The sequence below is a fragment of the Hemicordylus capensis genome, chromosome 4 (genome assembly GCF_027244095.1).
Source record: "Hemicordylus capensis ecotype Gifberg chromosome 4, rHemCap1.1.pri, whole genome shotgun sequence".
Lineage (NCBI taxonomy): Eukaryota > Metazoa > Chordata > Lepidosauria > Squamata > Cordylidae > Hemicordylus > Hemicordylus capensis.
The window spans coordinates 244,640,659-244,661,692 of NC_069660.1; the positions used below are offsets into that span (position 1 = coordinate 244,640,659).

The window sequence follows — 21,034 nt, forward strand, 5'->3', positions numbered from 1 at the left end:
AAGAGAAAAACAAAGGAAAACTAAAGAAAGCAGAAGAAGACAGGAGAAAAACAACCAGACTACCAATAGCGAACGAGTTGCTGAGCTGAAAGACACCACGATATTCGCTGAAGTGTGGAAGAAGAAAGGTTGAGGGGATGAGAAGTGGCACAGCCGGATATAGCAGCTGGGGGCGGGGTTCCTGCCCAAAGCAGGAATAATCGAGCTTGTTAGATAACAATGTGGTCTATGCATAGGAGCATAGCCCATATGTGTAGAAGACAGAGGCCACGTCAAAGAACCTGTGATTTTAAACGATTTGAGGCATTATACGATGGAGAGCTATAGGACATGGATCATGCGGTGTTTCACAACTTTTGCACTTTCTGGAGGGTGTCATCGGTTTGTTCCGAGAACAGGCTAGAGCCCTCAGAGGGCAAGTCATTTATTAACTTAACACACTTCTCTTATCTCATGGAACATAGTGAAAATGTGTTATCCCCTTTACAGACATATTTCTACTTCTTAAAATCAGTATTATGCCCTGTGATGAAATGAGTTAGAAGGTACATTGAATAGAATTTTCTGGTCATGGAAGGGCAAAGCTCTTTTTAAGGGCAGCCTGCAGAGAACAATCCTGCAGCTGGGACTGGGAGACCCCTGCTGGCAGGAATGGCAGTAAAATCCTTTGGGTGACAGTTGGCAGGAGTGTGTGCTGTGAAGACACAGAGAGCGTGTCTGAGAAGCCTGGAAGAGGATTGATTTAAGGAGAACTGTCTTAATAAAGGTCTTCAAGTTTGGTAATGCAGTGATAGGGTACAGACAGAGAAACTCCTTTATTTCACAAAACAAATAAAGATTTATTAATTTACAGTTTCTGAGGTTTGCTTGTTTTTCTCAATAAGTAGTACAGTTCTCTTCCTTGGTTACAGAACAGTTTCTTTGATAGTACTGTTTACTTTCAGTTACTTCTAGTATAAATCTTCTATGAGTCTGGTTTTATACCAACTGTCTTTCCAGATCTCATATATTAGAATTACAACTCTATTTATTTAACAGAACCTTTCTTGGTTCCTGGTTATCTAGAGGCATATGGTGGCAGCAAAACAAGATGTTGAGAAAAATTAGGAAGTAAAAACTCAAGAAACATTAGTAAATACAGTACACACAAAATCTCCCCCTCTCATCACATGCCCTATATCTAATTTCCAAAAAACCATATAATCTTTTCACCTACTCCATTTCACAATAAAATTCCAATAGAATCTTGTATCTTTGACATTAACTGTCTCATTTCTTAGGAAAATAAGGTTTTAGAAATTTAGTCTCTAATTCTATTAAGTAAAAAGCTCTTTCTAATTTTATTATATAGCTATATATCTGAAAATATTGAAACCAACATGGGTTATTTGTATCTGTTATACCATATTAACCTGAATAAGAGACTACTCTGAATTTAAGACAACCCCTTTAAAAATACAAGTTAAATACAGGTTGTACCTCTATTTACCTGAAAGGAACAGGACTTTGAATATAAAATGACCCCAGATTTCTAACACCAAAGAACTTGGGAAAAACCTAGACTTGTATCCAGGTACATATGGCAACTAATATTTTTATATGTTAATAAACTATTTTGCTTAAAAGAAAATCCACATACCAATCAAAGGAAGTAGATATTACTAGATAGATATTACTAACAAATATACAGTACTATTGAAATATATGCATATTTACATACAAAAAAATACCCACTAATATTTTTAGACCATGTGTTAATGTAATTGATTTTAAATTCAGTTTACTTACTTAGCCAGTTGAGCCAACTCAAATTCTGCTAGTCTCTTTGCTTCCAACAGTGTGTTTATCTCCTGCTTTAGCTGCTTCTCAGTACCCTTTAAGTTATCTGCCTCTATAGCGTGCATCTTCAGTTCATTCTGTGTAATTACTCTCTTGTTTGTTTCATGTTCCAGCTGAAGTGTCAGATTCTTAACCTAACCACAAAGTAAATCATTTTAGACAAGGAACAGGTTTTCAGATTTCTTTCTTTTTAAAAAAACACAGTATTAATTTGTATCGTCTAAGTGCACATACTCCCATCCCACTGCTTCTATGTTAAAATGTTCAAGTTGTTTCCGACAAAATTAAGACTGTGAGCCAAAGAATTACTTATGCCTGCTGACCTTTTTTTCCTTCAAAACAACAGACCTCTCTGCAATTCTGCAAGTTCCTTTCAAAAGAAATCTACCAAGAAGCAAGGTGGGAGCGCTCTTGCTTGAAAATCTCTCACTCCCTCTCCAAATCTTCTACAGCATGCAAATCTTTTGCAGCAAAGCTTTCTACTTCATACATGGTACACTGAATTCAAGTTCCACCAGGGACAGTGCTACAAAAGGGTGGACCAGTGGCAGCCGTGGTCAGCATGTTGTTGTGGCCATGCAAATGACTTCTATGAATTCTCAGAAGCCAGGTGAGTGCTGGAGCTGCAGTGGACGCCATGCGGAATGCCAGGTGAGGCACCACTGAGGGTGCCAGCGGTACCACTGGTAATTTTTTAAAGGTACCTTTCACTGCCACACCAGCACTGCCCTCATTGGCTGCCACTGGGGTGGACAGGTCCGAAGAACCCATGCCACTCAGAGCCACCTCATTCACCTCTCCCTGACTCCCCTACCAGCCAGCCGCCGGTGGTGCATGGCAATGCTGCCTATCTCCAGCACAGCGGGAGAGATTATTCAGCTATTAGGAATATGAAGGAAGAGAATTTCTCAAGTACATTTATTTTATATTCACTCTGGCACAGAAAGTTACACAACACATTTATTACCGCATCCTCTAGCCGCTCTTTCTGCTCATTAAGGTGCTCCAGCTGCTGCTGAGATTGCTTCAGATCAAAGTCAAGCATGGAGCATTGTTTTTCGATTTGAACTACTCGATTTTCTGCTTTCTCTCTTGCTGCTCGCTCTTCTTTCACTTTTTTTTCCATTTCTAAATAAGAATGAAAGACAGCATACCTAAATAAAACTTGAATTTATTTCTTTTATTTGTTCCAATTTGGCCCACTGCTTTCAAGTTTTCAGTGAAAATTGAGCAGATATCCTACACTGTTCACATTTGGCCAACTTGCTAAAACCACCAAGTGAGAATGGAGACTAGATGGTGTAAGCAACCACAGCATGCACCAAGCATTGCTTAGAATTCACACATACTATGTTTTTATGTAGTACAGGTAATTCTAAAATAGGATTCAGACAAATAGCAGTAAGACTTTGGCTCAACTTTCTCTGCCTTGGTTTATTAGTGTCTCCCTTCACTGCTATGGGTTATTTACGCTTGGCACCCAAAATTCCTTGCAAAGCAATGAAGAAAACCAGCCAATTTCCACTACAAGACTCAACAGAGACAATGGAAATTATGTTGGGAATGGCTCAATACTTGGATAAGGGATCACACTGATAAAATAGATTAATACTCTACATAAATTTACAACACGTTGCAATAGATTAATCAGATACCCCATTGATAGTACTGATAGAATTGTTTATCCATTTATAAAGATCTTGCACTGATAAAAACAATGATAATTGTGAGATTTAAAAAACACAGTAAATGGATCATAATACTGCTGGGTAGTATTTTTACATTTCCAAACTGGAAATATAATGAACATTAGACTATTGCTTCTTCCATAAGTATTAATTTATTTTTGCTTCAGACATTGCCTGTGAACATTGGAAGATGAATCCTATTTGAAGGAACATACTTGATGGTAGGTTGTCACTACCTACCGACTTATTAAATACATTTTGAGGATACTTTTCTATTTTAAAAAGGTACAAAAGCAGCATACAATAAAATAATAATATAATGAAAAACTGGACCAAAAAGTAAGCGCACATTAACAGTACTAAAAACAACTGTTCTAAAAAGCCTGGGAGAATAAAAGGGTCTTCATCTGGTGCCTGAAGGACAACAACATCGGTACCAGAAATGTCTTCCTGGGGAGATAATTCTACAAGCAGGGCACCACAACCAGAGTGGTCCTCTCCCTTGATAATTAAACTGATATTCCTTCCTCATGTAAGCACACAACCCATTATTATAAGCAAAAAGCCCCCCTCGCCCCCCTCTGTCAACCATGTGCTTCATTCAAAGGTATGAAAACTTACCACACATTGCAACAGACTTGGCCTCTTCTATTGATTGATGCTTATCAGTTAACCGTGCTTTATCTATGTTATGCTCATTTATTTCTTGCTCTAAATGCTGTTGTAACATTTTGAGTTTGTAGTTTAGATCTATTTCTAAGTTATTCTTTTCCTGCAAGATATTTTTATACATCAACGTCATATTAAGAACACTACATGTTAAATCTGACAAGCTTTCAGATTTCATGACACTTGAGGGCTTTGCCCTCACCCCATGCCCAACCAAATTTTTCTTAACTGCCATGATGCATGGTAGATCACAAAAATCAACTATGGCATTTACTGCATTATTTCAGTAATGTTAAATACACACATAAATAATCCTATCCAGTACATGTAATCTGTAAGTATTTATGACTAAAAACAACATTGCACACAAAAGATGACAATGTTTTTCATAGCCTTATTCCATTTTCCATATATATTTGCCTGGAATGTTCATTCCCAATTCTAACAATCTTAGCAATCCAACGTCACCACCACTCATTATACCCTGGTTGCCCTTTATGCCTAGGATGACATCCCAGAACACATATTTGCCACCACTCTCTCCATAATACTTATCTATTTACATTTCTGTACTGCTTTTTTGTCCCAGGGCAGTGAACAAAAAATTAAAATCAGCAAATGAAACAATAATTAAAGATTTATTTAAAATACTCTAATAAACAGCTATAATAATAAAAAGCTACAACCAAGGGAAACAGGTGAGCAACTCCTTAACGAAAAGCATGAGTAAAAAAGACAGTCTTCAGGCTCTTCTGAAAGACTGGGAGTGATGGAGCCATGCAGATCTCATCCAAGAGCAAGTCCCACAGCCTTGGGACAATCACTGAGAAGGTCCTATCCTGCATACTCAAACGAGCTTCAGCAGGCGTCAGCACACAGCACAGTGCCCTCTGGGTGATTTAGTACGACTGGTAGAATCAGCTGAGATCTGACAGTTCTTAGGATACCTGGGGCTGAAGTTTTCATAACATCCAAAGTTTCCTTGAGGCTATCCTCTCCCATTGTTCCTCTTCACCACCACACCATCAACCTTTCTCTCTCTATTGCCTTCAAGCATTTAACTGTCCATTGACCCATCCTTCCTCTCCAACTAGTGCTCAGTGTCCTTTCTACCTTTAGCCTCCAAACTCCCGGAATGTGTTTACTCCCACTGCCTTGATTTTCTCTCCTCCAACCCACTCTCTACCCTCTCCAATCTAATTTCCGGCCTCCGTACAAAACCTTGTAGCGCACATAGAAGGGCAATTCCAACAAACACCTCATACACAATTACGTGCCAAGAATGCGTCCTTTAGTGACATTAGGGCAGGAACGTTCACAGTGCTGCCCCAATGTTACTGCATGCAATGAGCTGTGTTCATCTTAACTGGCCCAGTATGATTCACAGCCCCTGTGAAATGGAAATATTCAATTTGTGCTCATACATGCCCACTAAAAGTACTACATCAATGAACTCAAATATACTGGATCCAAGCATTTCAGATATTATGTATCAGATAACGAATAACAGGCCCTTGTTATTCATGGGGGTTCCATTCTCACCTATAGGTGCAAATACAGAGACCATGAATAACAAAACCTTATCCCATGCAAATCCAGGGGTTAGGTTCCTACATACAGAAGTGCGCTAAAAAAGCAGGGAGGAAACAGAAATAAGAGAAATAAAGTACTGTACCTTGCTCTCCAGGTCTCTAGCAATGCCCCCACCCCCAGCTCCTCTGATTTTTTGCATAAAATCAAAGGGATTTTTTAAAGAGCCACCAAATGGCTCTACACTGTAAAATGGCAGCCAGAAGTGACATTTGAAATCATTTCTGACAATTCAAAACCATGAATATGTGAAAGACATTTTGGCTTTCATCTTCATCTGTATGTGTGTGTAGCCCTCGTTAATGAGGTGGCCCTTGTTACCCACGGTTTCAACCACCACAGTTTTGCATATCCACAGATGAGTCTTAAAGACCCGGTTTCTTCATCTGCGGTGTAAAAATAGGCTAAAATTCAAGTATTCATGGTTTTGAATGGTCAGAAATGATTTCGAATGTCACTTCTGGCTGCCGTTTTACTCAGACTACTCCAACCAAAAAATATAAACCTAGAGTAATCATTTATGTCTCATTACTTTAGTTACCTTACCTTTTCTGAATGATTAAGCATGTCTTGAGCCTGTTTTCTCTCTTCTTCCACTTTTTCAAGATTGTTTTTTACACTTTTGATTTCTTCTTGTAAAGATGTTATCCGAGCTAAATTTAAAAATTAAAATAGCTCTATTTGCCACTGTATTTACACATAAAGCTACAAATATGGCTCTCCTCCTACATAAAAACCTCAACATACATCACAGCTAATTCCTTAATGAAAAAGATAGTGGAAATGTGTGAAATATTTCTGTGAGTCCATTTGTGCAATAAATTCAGAAAGTAGCATCCAAGCAAGACATATGCAAATGGAATGCTTCCACTTATACACAGGGTGTGTGATTTCTGCAAATCCCTCCTCCCCTCTGCAGCCCTATTGCCACTGAAAATATGTCCTTGAGGTTTGCAGCAATGAAGAAGCACAAAAAATAGATACAACAAAATTCAATATGAGTTCCAAGATCACACAAATTCTGCTAGGTTAAAATCAAAGATTAAACAAAGGTATTCAATTAAAAACAAGCTAACTTGATCCCAAATCCCAATGTATTCCTAGCTGGAACTGCAAATGCAAGTTCTAGGGGGGAAATGCTAGGGGAAAAATGCAAATGCAAATAGGTACTGTAAACACAGTTCCTCTCCGTTCCAGAATTAGAGCTCTATATGCAAATACGTCAATTAAAAATGATAATTGTTCATACCAGTTGTTTGGGAGAGAAGGCAGCTGAGCTTGATTTAGTGCCCTTCCCACCATGCTACCACCTCCTCACTGAACAGCTGACTGACATAATTGCTGCTTTTTGAGTGGGATCTCTGCATTTAACCTTGTCTGCTGCACATACACATAGCAGAGTGGATCTTTAATTCACCACACAAGTAATCTATGTCCTTATTTCTACTAGATTAATAAAAGCAATAAGCAACAAAGAAGAGTTCCACTCTCCATATGATAGCTGCTCTTGACCACAGTGTGTGGAAATCATATTAGAGAAAACAGTTTGGTTCAATCAAGACCACTGCATAACAACTGACAACTTTTCTTTGGATCTAGGAAGCAAAACTTTAGGAGCCAGACAATCAAAATTACTGAACTTAGTGATAGACATTGTGAGCAGGAGAAGAGGGTAAAAAGGCTTCTCTCTGTCTGCTTTACACATAAGATACTTGAAAGAGAGATACAGCTGCCTAGAAGAAATAAAGATTAAATAACTATCTCTGCATACAAGTGGTCCTCGTTATCCACGGGGATTCTATTCTCAGATACAACCGCATATAAAAAAAACCACAGATGAGACTTTGGAGTGAATGGGAACGGGGTGGGGGGTGGGGTTTAGGTTCCTGGAGGAGAACTGGTATTGTGGTAGCAAGCATGAGTAGTCCCATTTGCTAAGCAAGGTCCACCACCATTTGCATTTTTATGGGACACATGTGTGAGCACTGTAAAATATTCCCTTCAGGGCATGGGACCATTCTGAGAAAAACACCTGCTTGCTTGCATGCAGAAGGTTCCAAGTTCCCTCCCTGGCATCTCCAAGATAGGGCTGAGAAAGACTCCTGCCTGCAACCTTGAATAAGCCACTGCCAGTCTGTGTAGACAATACTAAGCTAGATAAATCAAATGGTCTGACTCGTTATAAGACAGCTTCCTATGTGGTTTTTAAAAAGGCCAAAAAAGGCAGAAATAAGAGCAATAATGTACCATGCCATGCTCTCCAGCAATGTCCCCCAAGCCACCAATTATGCTGATTTCCCACAAGTTGTCACAGGGTATGTTAAAAAAATTAAACAAAAGAGCTACAAAATGGCTCCGGTTCAGCAAAATGGTGGCCAGAAATGACCTTGGGGGTCATTTCTGGCCACCTAGGAACCAAATATATGTGAAATTTTATCATTTTTCAACCACTTATAACAAGATCGTGTCTCCATTGCCTGACTGCGGGTAACAAGGGCCACCTGTATCCTAGTCTAGGTACCATGGCTCCCTGGCATCTTTGATTTGTCAAACCCTGATATATTGCACTATATAACTCAGAAAACTGCAGATTACCGAGTATTTAAAACGATAAGGAAAGTTTACTAAAAAAAGAATCATCCAAAACAATTTCCCCCTAAGATGGGGATTCTCAAACTGTATCACAGTGACCTTTTCTAAAACAATGATAAAATGCCCAAATCTTCCTTGGAATAAGCCCTTTTATCACCTCTATCACCTTTTCTCCTTGAGGAGCAAGAGAATATATTGACCTGGTCAAACATTGTTTTGAACTTGGAATGAATCTTGGGCTTGCTCATGCAATTACTATACTTGACTCCCCCATGGCAGAGTATAAAAACTAATCTGTACAATTATCAGTTTGCACAATTATCAGTACAAGGGAGATCTTTGCCCTGCAGCACTACTACAAGTAGACTTCTTCATCCACATGGGTTCCGTTCCTGCAGATTACTGTGGGTAACAAAACCACGGATAATGAGGCATTGATTCTATGGGAACACTGGGGTTAGGCTCCTAGTCTAAAAAATAACCCCTAAAATTGCCCCCTCCCCCCAAATTGAGAAAATAGGCCAAATAAAGTGCCCTACCATGCTACATGGGTCTCCTAGCATCCAGCAATGCCCCACCAAAGCCCCCAAAAGTCACAGATTTCCCCCCATTTTTAAATTTACAAAATGAGTCACGAAATGGCTCCTGCAGACAAAATGACAGGGAGAACCGTGGATATGTGAATAAACAGGTTGCTCATCTGTAACATGATCTGGTAGTGATCCATTGTCTTCATAATGAATGGGCTCTGAGCCCACGCAGGAACCTCAAGGATAGATTGACTAGTTCCTCACGATGCCCCCCTCTGCCCAGCACGAGCTCCCATTATTTTAGGCTGTTGAGGCATCCTTCACTCAGTTTTTTGCAGACCTCAATCTGTTGACGATCTTTAAGTTTCCTTGTAAAGTAAGTTTGTTTGCTCTATGATACTGTGGCGGGGTTGTTAGGGTGGGTCTTATGAATACAACGGATCACTACTAGATCATCAATTACAGGTGAGCAACCTGTTTATCTGGATCATGATCCATTGCATTCATAATGAATGGGTGTTAGGCAGCTTCCCCATCGGTGGTGGGCAAAGTAGCCCTTAAAGCTAATGGCAACACCCGCTTTAGCACACTCCTCCCGAAACCTGCTTCTTTTGCCAAACACAGGTCAATGGTGTAATGCTTTATGAATGGCTGTTGAGATGACCATGTAGCAGCCTTGCAAATATCAGCCATGCAAATTCCTGATAGCTGGGCTGCTGAAGATACATGTTGTGGAATGAGCTTGTACGGTATGTGGGGGATTAACCCCCTGTTGCTTGTAAGCCATCACAATTAGCTGCACTAGCCAATGAGCAAGCCTTTGTCTCGATACTGGCTGACCCTTGGCTTTCCCTTTGTATGCTACAAAGAGTTTGTTTGTTTTTCTCATGTCCTTTGTGTTTTCTAGATAGTACAGCAGAACATGTCACACATCCAAGGAATGTAGAGCCCTTTTTAGCAGTGTTTATGGGTTTTGAAAGAAGGTAGTTAGTTTTATATCTTCATTCAAATGGAATTCCGTTGGCACTTTAGGCCAGAATTGTGAATCCACGCACTACTTTATGCAGATAAAACTGAATGTATGGTTTATCTGTCCTTAAAGCAGTCAGTTCACTTACACGCTTTGTGGTAGTGATCGCAATCAGAAAAACTGTTTTCAAAATTATCATTTTTAAAGATGTATTTTTTAGGAGCTCAAAAGGCTGCTCAGTCAGTCAATGATGACAATACCAGGGACAGTCTCCATTGTTCCATTGGCTTTTTAATTGTTGCTCCCTCCTATCCCTTGTGTTCTGATGAAATCGCTGCCAAATGCACTTTGAGAGACACATTTGCTAACCCTTTAATGTTTAACAAGGTCATATAAAGCAAGACTTGTCTCAACGTAGCTTTCCTAGAAAGGAATCCATGTTGCCTTGCATATACTCTGAATCCTTTTCTTTTATTGTAGTAATTATTTCTCATTGATGGCCTTCTGTTATTAAGTAATATCTCATCTAGAAGCTGACCCTCCATGCAGTTATTTCAAGTGTCTTTACTTCTGGGTGTTGCACCACCCTGCCATCCCAGAGCAGAAGGTCTGGGCAGAGTGGGAACCCGTGGAAGATGCCCCTCAAGAGTTTGAGAAGTGGCACAAACCATGGCTGCCTGGCCACCACGGTGTCAATACAATTCCTATTGTCTCATATCATTTGCACCAGTTCCTGGTTTATCAGCGACTGAGGTGGGAACAGATAAAGAAGCTCTTTGTTCCATATGTTTTGGAACAAGTCTTTCAAAAATTCCTTGCCAAGTCCTGCATGAGAGCAGTATCTCTGACACTTTCTGTTGGCAGCAGTCACAAATAAGTCTCATCGATGGATGACCTCTCCGGTCAAAGACCCATTCTAGGTATGTGCTGTTCAATTCTCATTCGTGGTGTTGATACAGGTGAATCGCAAGAGTGAGGCCATCCACAAGCACATTGTCTACATACCCCTTATGTGGATGGCTAAAGGGTGAATTTCTCAGTCTATGCACCATTCCCATATCTGAAGACTCAGCAGACAGAGGGAGTGGAACACTCTTCCACCCTGTCTGTTTAAATACACTATTGCCGTTGTATTGTCCAGATGAAATTGCACCACTTTTCTCTGAATCAGCGGTTTGAATGCTCTCAAAGCCATAAACAATGCTAGTAGCTCCAAATACTTTATATGCATAAGGCTCTGGTGCTGCGTTCACTAACCCTGTAGTACACCTGATGCTCGGCACAATGCGCCCCCCCCCACTCAAGGAGGCATCAGTTGTCACCCATCACGTGGGGATCAAGGGTTCGTATGGTACTCCCGTCTGCAGATTTGACTGCACTGTTCACCACTGCAGAGAGTTAATACATTTTGAGGGAGTGCAAGTATTTTTTGCTGACTGCCCACATTGGGGCAAAAATTTGTGATACCACATCTGCAGTGTTCACATCCGCAGAGGATATAAACACACTGTCGCACTGCATGACACCATCAAACCCATTAACCATTCAACAGCTTCCGCCAGTTGCAGCAAAATAAAAGTAAACTGATGAACAAGGTTTCTGATTTTCTGATATCTGTCCATTGGTAAGAACGCGCTTTTTAAATACACATTCAGTACCACACCAATGTAACATATGCATTTTTGTGGTTCCAGATTAGACTTCTTTCAGCTGACACTGATGCCTAGGTCCTGTAGAAGCCGCAGCACAAACTGGATCTGCAAATGTAACTTTTCTTTGTCATCACAGACCAATAGCCAATCATCTAAAAATAGGAAGATCACAATGCCCTCCGTTTGTAAGTATGCCACAACCTCCATCACCTTCATGAACACACGTAGTGCACTTGACAATCCAAATGGAATAACAGTATATTGGTACACTACATCACCCACTGTAAATCTTAGATACTTGCAATGGTTCTCCCGTATTCCCACATGGAAGTACGTGTCCTTCAAGTTTAACGTTGCCACCCACTCCTCGTTGCACAGGAGATATAGTATTCTTTGCAATGTTGTCATTCTGAACTTGCGTCTGAACTTGATGGAACTGTTGGCAAACCACAAAGCTGGTGGTGTGAGCCTTGGGCGATGTTACTGGTGCTTTTAGCTTTAATTGCGGTAGATGGATCTGCAAATCAAGGAATCTGCTTATTCTGATCTCTGTTAGGCTTAGTAGCCTGTCCCTTATTCTTTTGTCCAAATCCCTTGCTCCTTTCATATGGGCGGTATTGCCTTCTGAAATTCATTCACTACTGATGTTTATGGTTGAACGCTGCTGTTGACAGCTGTATGGCCGATAACAGGCCAACAAAGAAGTAGAGACTGTAGATTCCATGAATGTCTTTGCCGTATATTTTGGTTTTCTCATAGGCCTGTGCAAATTTATCCTGAAAATCCTCTTGTGACATTGAGGCAGAATCTTGAAAAAGTATGTCCCATAAATAGTGACCATATCTACCAAGACAAGTGGCATAATTAGCAATCTTAATGGACAGGCTTGAGGTGGAACACATTTCCTTCCTAAAACATCAATCTTTCTCCCTTCTTTTTTCAGCCGGAGTTGAATGATGCTGACCTCCCTTGGCTGTTTCAATTCTAAGCCAAGTACCTCAGCCATCACTCTAAATCTGGGCATGATAGGCTATAAGTTCCTCTGTAGGCAAAAGCAAAGTCGGGAAGCACTTCTGTAGATGGGTCAGAAGGAAAATCACCTCCATCTAAATCTGTTTCTGTGGATTACATAGCATATCCATCTCCATCATCCACTGGAGGTGCTAGAGGTGGTGTCTTCTTTTTACCCTTTTCCTGGTTGAGAAGGCACTTGTGAATTTTTAGGTTCTCTTGGAGGATTACATGGCTCCTGTGGATGAGGGGCAGAAGGTTGACAAGCTAGTATGCACTGTTGATGGTACGCAGACTGGCACAGATGCAGTACATACCCGTGGTGGTGTTTCATGCTGTACTGTACGTTGCTGAATTCCCTATTGGGTTTTCCACAATTGGCAATCGGCATAATCTGTTGGATAAAACACTATAGGGCTGTGTCGAAAACCAACAGAGTGAGTTATCTGTCTCCATTCTGTGACTTCAGATGGATTTGATGGTGTCAAAACCCGAGTGGCTACATATTGTAGTGGGGACTTCCAAGACAATGGAACGTAACTAGCTGCAGGAGCTGTTATCACTGGTCTTGAGAATATTGAAATAGGTCTCAACATCCTAGAATGATCCTCAGAATGTCTTAACAGAGACATTAGCCTTATTGGTTTTGATGTAGTATTAGGTATCCTTATCAGAGACACTGATGGCATTTTCAGTACCGAGAGGGGCCTCCCTTGGTATCCTGATCGACATTGAGACCGCCACTCAGAAACCTTTGAATGTGGATCCTGATGGTGTGCTATTAGAAGAATCCAACATTGCCAACCAAGTTGTAGCCATTTTGGGGTCTAAGGGGATGTCATTGTCCTGTTCTCCAGTCTCCACACCAAAGCCAACATAATCTCCCGTCATAGCTTCACTGTGGCATAGCCAAGGACAGGGATCGCAACGGGGTTTGAGCCGAAGATAGTTGTACAATTCTCCTTCTTTCTGCTTCTGTGATGCACGTTCCATGTATGGTTTCCGGTGTCGACCTCGGCGGTGTCTTTGGTACTGAACTCCCCTTGTCCGATGTCATAGCCGGTGCTGAAAACACTTGTCCTAACTCCGATGTTGACTGTGGCGGTGATGGCAAGTTGCTTAACATCAAAGACAGGGATTCCAACTGTAAAGCAGTAGGAGATGGCATACTACTTTTGGAATTTGTCTTGCTACAGTGTTTTCTTAGGCAGATAAGTTTCTGTTCCCTCATTAGAGTGCCTCCGTTTCTTATGCCTGTGGTGCTTCTTCGACACCGTTTCTGGCCGTTTGAATTCTGGCTCCTTGATGGCTTTAGACTGCACATAAACAGAATCCACCAGTTGCGTTATCATAGAATACAACGCCGAACTCAATATCAACCCTGATCTTGAAGCGTTACTTGGCCTCAGTGTCCGAGGTCAAAGTACCTCATCGTACAATGCAGCTCAGAATTGAAGCACTCAATTTTTTAGCGTTTCCTTGGAGAACGAGCTACAAATTTTACATGCCACCAGGTTATGTTGTTATCCCAAACATAGTAAGCATGCATCGTGATAGTCTGTCGATGGCAACTTAGCTCAACATTCAATACAGTGCTTAAAAAGTTATCTTATTTGATGTTTTCGACGCCACATTGGGATAGTGGTGCGCCTTTAAAATTTCCTTTTGCCAAGTTTAAGTCTAAACAGCAAAGAATAGTCTTGTAGCAGTCCAAAGTCCAAGCAAAAATCAATAGTAAATCTTACTGTTCTTAAATAATCTATTTATACTGAGGAGCTAGAAAACAAAGTGTGGACGCTTTGGTGGTCAAATAGAAACTAAGTGAAGGACACCCCAACTGCCGAAAATAACAGAAGCATGGAACACATGCCGGGCAGAGGGGTCGTCACGAGAAGCTAGTCAATCTATCTGCGAGGTTCCTGCGCAGGCATAGAACCCATTCATTATGAATGTAACGGATCACAATCCAGATTTTAATCTTTTCATATCCATGGATAAGGAGATCCGTGTCTATTTGACAACCACAGATACGCAAAACCATGAATAGTGGTTCTGCGTATAACAAGATTTGCCTGTATAATAAACACAACAAATAGTTACTTCAAGTGCTTAACTTACATGCAGTATCCAGTATTTATATCTATGTAACATATTTAAATCTACTATATCCAAGAGATACATGGAAGCTGTAAGATATGCACTTGTACTTTTAACATTATTTGTTAAAATAATAACATAATTTAATAACATAACAACCTTATTTAATTTGAAATATTATTCAGAGAAAAGAAAGATTTTAAGGGATCCTTTATCAGCAGAGTATACTTCGAATATTTATGGGGGTGGGAGTGGGGGCTGGAATTAGAACTAGTACTCGTAAGTTCGGGTATAAGGCTCGAACAAATATCTGGAATACCTTTGCCATATAAATTATCTTGTGAAAAAGTTAACTGTTACTTTTTGTATGAAAGCATTTTGAAGGTTTTTGTAATCACCTTAAGGCTATTTTTGCCAAAATAATTTTAGAACATAAATTTAAAGTTAACACTAATAGAGAAGGATTACCTTGTAGCTCTCCAATAATTTCTGATCCATGACTCCTATCCCTTCGTTCAACTTCCAGTGCAGCTTGCAGTTGGTAATAATCCTTTTCGACTTGCAACTTTGTGCTCTCCAGAACCCTGCATCTTTCTTGCAGTTCCCTGTTTAGTGATTCAAAGTGACTTACAGACTTGCTAATTTCTGTGTGACTCTTTCTCAGTCTTGCTGCTGTATCTGACTCTGTCCTCAGTAAATCATTAGCCTCTTCAAGCTGTTTGGGGGTGGGAACAGAAGAAAAAAGTGGTTAGTATACAATTAACATGTCCTGCTCTGCTATATTTGGATTTATCCTAAACTGACAAATAGGGTATGGGACAGATGAACAGATAGATAGAAAATTACTTACTTGCTTTTGCAACTGTGTTATTTTCTCATTTGTAATATGTGAATGCTGACTAATTTTTTTTAAGTCTTCCAGCTGATCTTTTAATGTTGATACTAGATGCAAAGAAAAACATTAAATATACATGTCTTTTGAGGAGATAATTTATACACATCTAGAAAAAAGCAAGCATTTTGAAATATATGTACAGTCCAAAATATTGCTAAAATTTTCACACTTTTCTAAATTAACTCTACACATGGCCCATACAGGGATATAGCTTACCTTCATTTTCCACATTCCGGCGTTTTTCATTCTCCTGCTCAGCTTTTCTTTGATATTCATTTATTCTATGTTGCAACAGCATTTTTTCCTTCTCAATCTGAGTAACTGTTGATTCCAAGTTTTTTCTTTGACTCCCCTATAAGTTGCAAACATTACCATTTATGTTTCTATACATAAAAACTAGCTAACGTTTGGTTGGTTAGGACTACTAATATGAAAATAAAGATCTACAGGGACTAATCATTCACAAAATGCATGTTTGATTCAATCTCTCAGTTTATTACAAGTTATTTTACTTTATTTAATGCACAATCAACTCATCAGTTAAAAGATTCTCATCGTACAGAACAATATAGTGAGCAATAACAAGCATATATGAGATATTGTGGTAAACTGACATGATTGATCTGAAAAAAGACTTTTATGCAATCATTAATCAAGCATCTGTCAAGCTGAGAGGCTTGGGGAAGCTACAACCAGGGTGGTGGTGGAGGGGCCATGATGACTTTATTGCAACTGACAGAAAGCCCACATCCACACATTACTGGCACTCTCTAACATCCACCTGGCCGCAGTTGTGACAGTAGCTCTTAGGGAGAGATCACTAGCTGCCAAGAGAAGATGACCAAAGCCTCTCTACATCCCATAAGCCCCTCTACATTCTCTTGCTGACAAGCCTAGGCACCATGGTATAAGCCTCTCCATGCTTCACTTTCCAAGCAACAGAAGCAGCCCTCGGGCAAAAAACTGTAGGGGGTGGGGAAGAGAGTTGATTTCCAAGACCTGGCACAGAAGTTCTGGAAAATCAAACAGGAGCATTCTTCCTTTTCTTCCCAGTCACTTTCACTGAAGAAATGTCAAGGAGAAAAAGGGATCCATCCAATAAGATAGATCTTATAAAAAGCTTAGAGAAGCCACAAAATCTGTGCTATTTCTGCTACTTAGCTCAAAGCCCTTGGGAACAAGCAAGCTTTCTAAGCAAAGAAATCATATGCAAGAAAATATCAGTAATAAAAGCCCACAAACTTTGATAAGACACTTTGAATCCACCAACAGAGAGACTCATCAAAAGCTGTAGGTCATGGTAACAATGTTCAAATCTCAACTTGTAGATATCTCAATACCTGCTACTAGGGGCAAATTAGGAAAGGGTTGTTGCATCATGCTGACAATCCATTCCACTTTATCACACAATTCTCTTTAACAGAGAAAAATTATACATTCAACAGTTTGGTCGAACTGATCCTAGACTGTTTCATATCACACTGCTTTTAGGGAATCAACTTTATGAATGTCCCCACACATAAAAGCCTACCTGTATGTAGCACACTAACACATCTGCATATTGCAAACTTCTCTCTGAGGATAAGGAAGTTTGCATACCTGCTTTTTTCAGAAACCCTCCCCCTTGACAAGCATAGGTCGCTTTCTGACTTTTATTTTATTTTATTTTTTTATTTTTTTAAAGCAAGGTGACAAAGCATGTAGTGGCATCTGAGTCTTGAATGATATTGATTATCTTGAGCAACTTCAATCTGGTTCCATCTGGGGTTTGGGACCGAAACTGCCTTAGTTGCCCCGATAGATGACCTACACTGGGAACTGGACAAAAAGGAGTGCACCCTTGTTGTTTCTTTCTGGGTATCTCAGCAGCATTCAGTACCATCAACAATGGTACCCTCATGGACCACCCCGAGAGATTTGGGCTGGGAGGTCTAGTATTGAACTACTTCTGATACTACCTTAAGGCGAAGGTCCAGAAAGTGGTCTGGGGAACTTCTGATTGACCTCTTTGTTTCTGGGATCCCTCAGGCTTAAATTTTGTCCCCCATTTTAATACCTTCATGAAAAAAATTGAGTCCTTCTGGAGATATAGGCTGCAACATCATCAATATGTGGATGGCAGCACCCATCTATCCCACTTTCATATCTGATCCCAGGGAGGCAGTGGACATCCTGAATCGTGACTGGAGACAGTGATGGGCTGGATGTGGGCTAATAAGCTGAAGCTAAATATAGACAACACGGAAATACTGAGGAGAGTTCATCGGAGAGTGCTAGATGGTATAGCTGTTCTTCTGAAAGAGCAGGTGTACAACCTAGGGCTGCTTCCAGATACCCTGATGGCCTTCATGGTCAGGAATGCCTTTCCACAGCTGGGGTGGTGCACCAGTATGCCCCTTCTTTGAGAAGACAGATATGGCCACCATTACCCATGCCTTGATTACTATAATGTACTTTACAATGCACTGCAATGCACTTTACATGAGCTTGACCTTCAAGGCTATTGGGAAACTGCAGCTAGTGCAAAATGTGGCATCCAATTTGCTATCAGCAATCACCTAGACTGATAATATATCTACTAGACTGAAAGAGCTGCACTGGCTGCCAATTTGTTTCTAGATCCAATACAAAGTGCTAGCTGTTACTTTTAAAATCCTTAATGGTCTGGGCCCCAGATATGTGCACTATCTGGTCCCAAGTGAATCTATCTACCTGACAATGTCACCTGGGGTGGGCGGAAACCTGCTCAGCATGTAAACCCTGGGCGGAGCCAGTTGCTGTGCAGCTGGACAGGACTTCAGTTATTGTCCTCTGATTCTGGAACACCCTCTCTGAGTAGGCCCACACCATTTTTTTCATTCAGACCTTCTGCAAGTGCCTGAAGGTATTATTCTTCGATCAGGTCTTTGAATAGGAGGGTGGTTTGGGTTTTGCAGTTATGTTCTGTTGTGATGTTTTGTCATGTTTTAATAGCTGATTGATTTTAAAATGTCTTTTATTGCATTTTTATGTTTTTACATTGAAGACCACCTTGAAGCCATTTGGCAAAAGGTGATTTTAGAAATAAAACTGTAATTATTAGAAAAGTTCTAGTCAAGCCTCAAGTGTTTTCTATTCATGTGGATTTGTTTACATGACACAACATTTACAAATTTTATTCCTCTTTACCACGTACACTGTAAGGAGGCACAATCCTAGCAGAGTACATGATTTTACTGAACATGTAGGTCAGTCCTCTCCTTACACTTAAGATACCTTTTAAAGTATATCTCAAGAAACAAGCAACATGTCGGCACATCTACTTCCACTAACTCCTACTCAGTTCCATATTAAAATGTTATATGCAAATAGATTACTAAATGAGATAAACACTTACCTCTTCATCCAATTCTTTCATTATCTTGTCTAGTTTAATATTTGAAGTTCTATTTAAAACAAGAACATGTTATGAATGAATTTTATTTTCAGTTTTCGGGTTTTTTTCATTTGTTCACAAACACAGTCAAAGCCTTAAGTATCCAGTCAACATAATGAGCTCTAGTGGCTGATGGAGAAATGGGGGGGGGGGAGGGGGAGAGGCTGGCAAAGTTGCTTAGGAATTTTAAATCCTATGACTACTGGTGGCTCTCCAAGTTCTATCATTTCCCAGAGCAGCCAGAAAGACAGAGCCTCCCCTTTTATTCCACGTCTTGTTGTTGTTGTTGTTGCAATAACAACATTAACCAACATTAACACAAAAAGGCAGTCTTGGAAGAAGCAGATTATCTGCACTCATTTCAAACTGGCTTTTGAGCAGGCTACAGGGTTGAGATGGCCTTGGTCACTTGTTGGATGATCTTAATTTAGGAATCGACAGAGGGAGTAAGACACTGTTGATCCTTTTGGATCTCTTGGCGGCTTTCAATACCATTGACCATTGTATCCTTCTGGGTCGCCCAAGGGGGTTGTGAGTGGAAGGCACTGATTTGAACTTGTTCCACCCCTATCCCTCGGGTAGGTTCTAGATAGTGTCGCTTGGAAATTGTTGCTCTTCAAAACAAGAGGTATTGTATGGGGTCCCGCAGAACTCCATTCTATCTCCAATGCTTTTTAACATCTACATGAAACCGCTGGGAAAGATAATCAGGGAATTTGGTGCAGGGTATTATCAATATGCTGATGATACTCAAATCTATTTCTTCATGTTGGCTTCATCAAGAAATGGCCTAACTTCCCTAAATGCCTGCCTGGAGGCAGCAATGGGCTAAATGAGGGAGACCCAACTGAGGCTGAATTCAAGGAAGACAGAGGTACTCATTGTAGGATGTCAGAACTTAGTAAGTAGCTTAGAGCTGCCTGTTCTGGATGGGGTTACACTCCCCCAGAAAGAGAAGGTATGGAGTCAGAGTATTTCTGGACCCAAACCTCTCCCTGGTTTTCTCGAGGCAGTGGCCAGGAGGACTTTCTATCAGCTTCAGCTTATACACCAGCTACATCCATTTCCGGAGATAAACAACCTTAATAGTGGTGCATATGCCGGTAACATCCAGATTTGGCTTCTGCAATGCACTCTACATTGGGCTGCCTTTGTACATAGTCAGGAAACTTCAACTGGTACAGAATGCAGCAGCAGACTGGTTTCCAGGGTTACCCACAGATATATTACACTCATTTAAAAAGAACTACACTGGCTGCCAATAAGTTTCCAGGTGAAAAACAGAGTTTACCTATAAAGCCCTGAATGGCTTGGGTCCAAAATATTTAAGAGAATGCCTTCTTCTTCATGAATTCCACTGCCTATTGAGATCATCTGGGAAGGTCCAGTTGAGGTTGCCAACAGCTAGACTGGTGGTGACTCGAAACTGGGCCTTTAGAATGTGCTTCCTAACCAAATTAGGGCCTCCCTTCTCTGGATGTTTTTAAGAAAGACCTGAAAACATACCTTTTTAGCCAGGCTTTTAATTTATAGTTTTAAAGTTTTAGAATTTTTATCTGTATTTTAAACTGTTTTAAATTGTGTTAATGATTTAATTGTTGTGTTTTTAAATTGTGAACTGCCCAGGGATTTGCATACCAGCTAGTATAAAAATGTGTTAAATATTAAAAATGTGTTAAATATTTCAACCATGAAACTCACTGGGTGACTCTGGACCACTCATGTATCTCTCAGCCTAACCTACCTCACAAGGCTGTTGTGAGGATAAATATAACCATGTATACCACTCTGAGCTCCTCGGAGGAAAAAGCGGGATATAAAATTAAAAAAATTAATAAAATAAAATAAAAAATAAAATAAAATATTTTGTATTATTTTGGAAGTTTCTTTAACAGCTTAATTAGTTGAAAAACAACTAATACATTAGTGATCATAACCATGAATGGATAGCAGTGTAGTATTAGGCAAGCTTGGCAATTTCAAAGTTGCAATTAAATTTTTTCAGGTGATTATTCCTAGGAAACATGTGAGAGTACATATGTGTTTATTGATTTATTCAGTATTCCATTAAAAACATTTTTTCAAT

General features: G+C 40.1%; 1 protein-coding gene across 2 annotated transcripts in view; it reads right to left on the reverse strand.

Moving 5' to 3' along the window:
* The window catches only part of ROCK1 (Rho associated coiled-coil containing protein kinase 1), a 272,534-nt gene that overhangs the window by 102,983 nt on the left and 148,517 nt on the right, over positions 1-21,034 (reverse strand). For both annotated transcript variants that reach the window (XR_008305444.1, XM_053242579.1), the window contains exons 13-20: positions 18,910-18,958; positions 15,750-15,885; positions 15,489-15,580; positions 15,107-15,353; positions 6,333-6,439; positions 4,149-4,299; positions 2,807-2,967; positions 1,789-1,973 (exon numbers count right to left, since the gene is read on the reverse strand). Coding sequence is in view for 1 of the 2 variants with exons in the window: in XM_053242579.1 (XP_053098554.1) it covers positions 1,789-1,973; positions 2,807-2,967; positions 4,149-4,299; positions 6,333-6,439; positions 15,107-15,353; positions 15,489-15,580; positions 15,750-15,885; positions 18,910-18,958 (1,128 nt within the window). In the remaining variant the exon portion in view is untranslated. The remainder of the gene's footprint in view (positions 1-1,788; positions 1,974-2,806; positions 2,968-4,148; positions 4,300-6,332; positions 6,440-15,106; positions 15,354-15,488; positions 15,581-15,749; positions 15,886-18,909; positions 18,959-21,034) is intronic.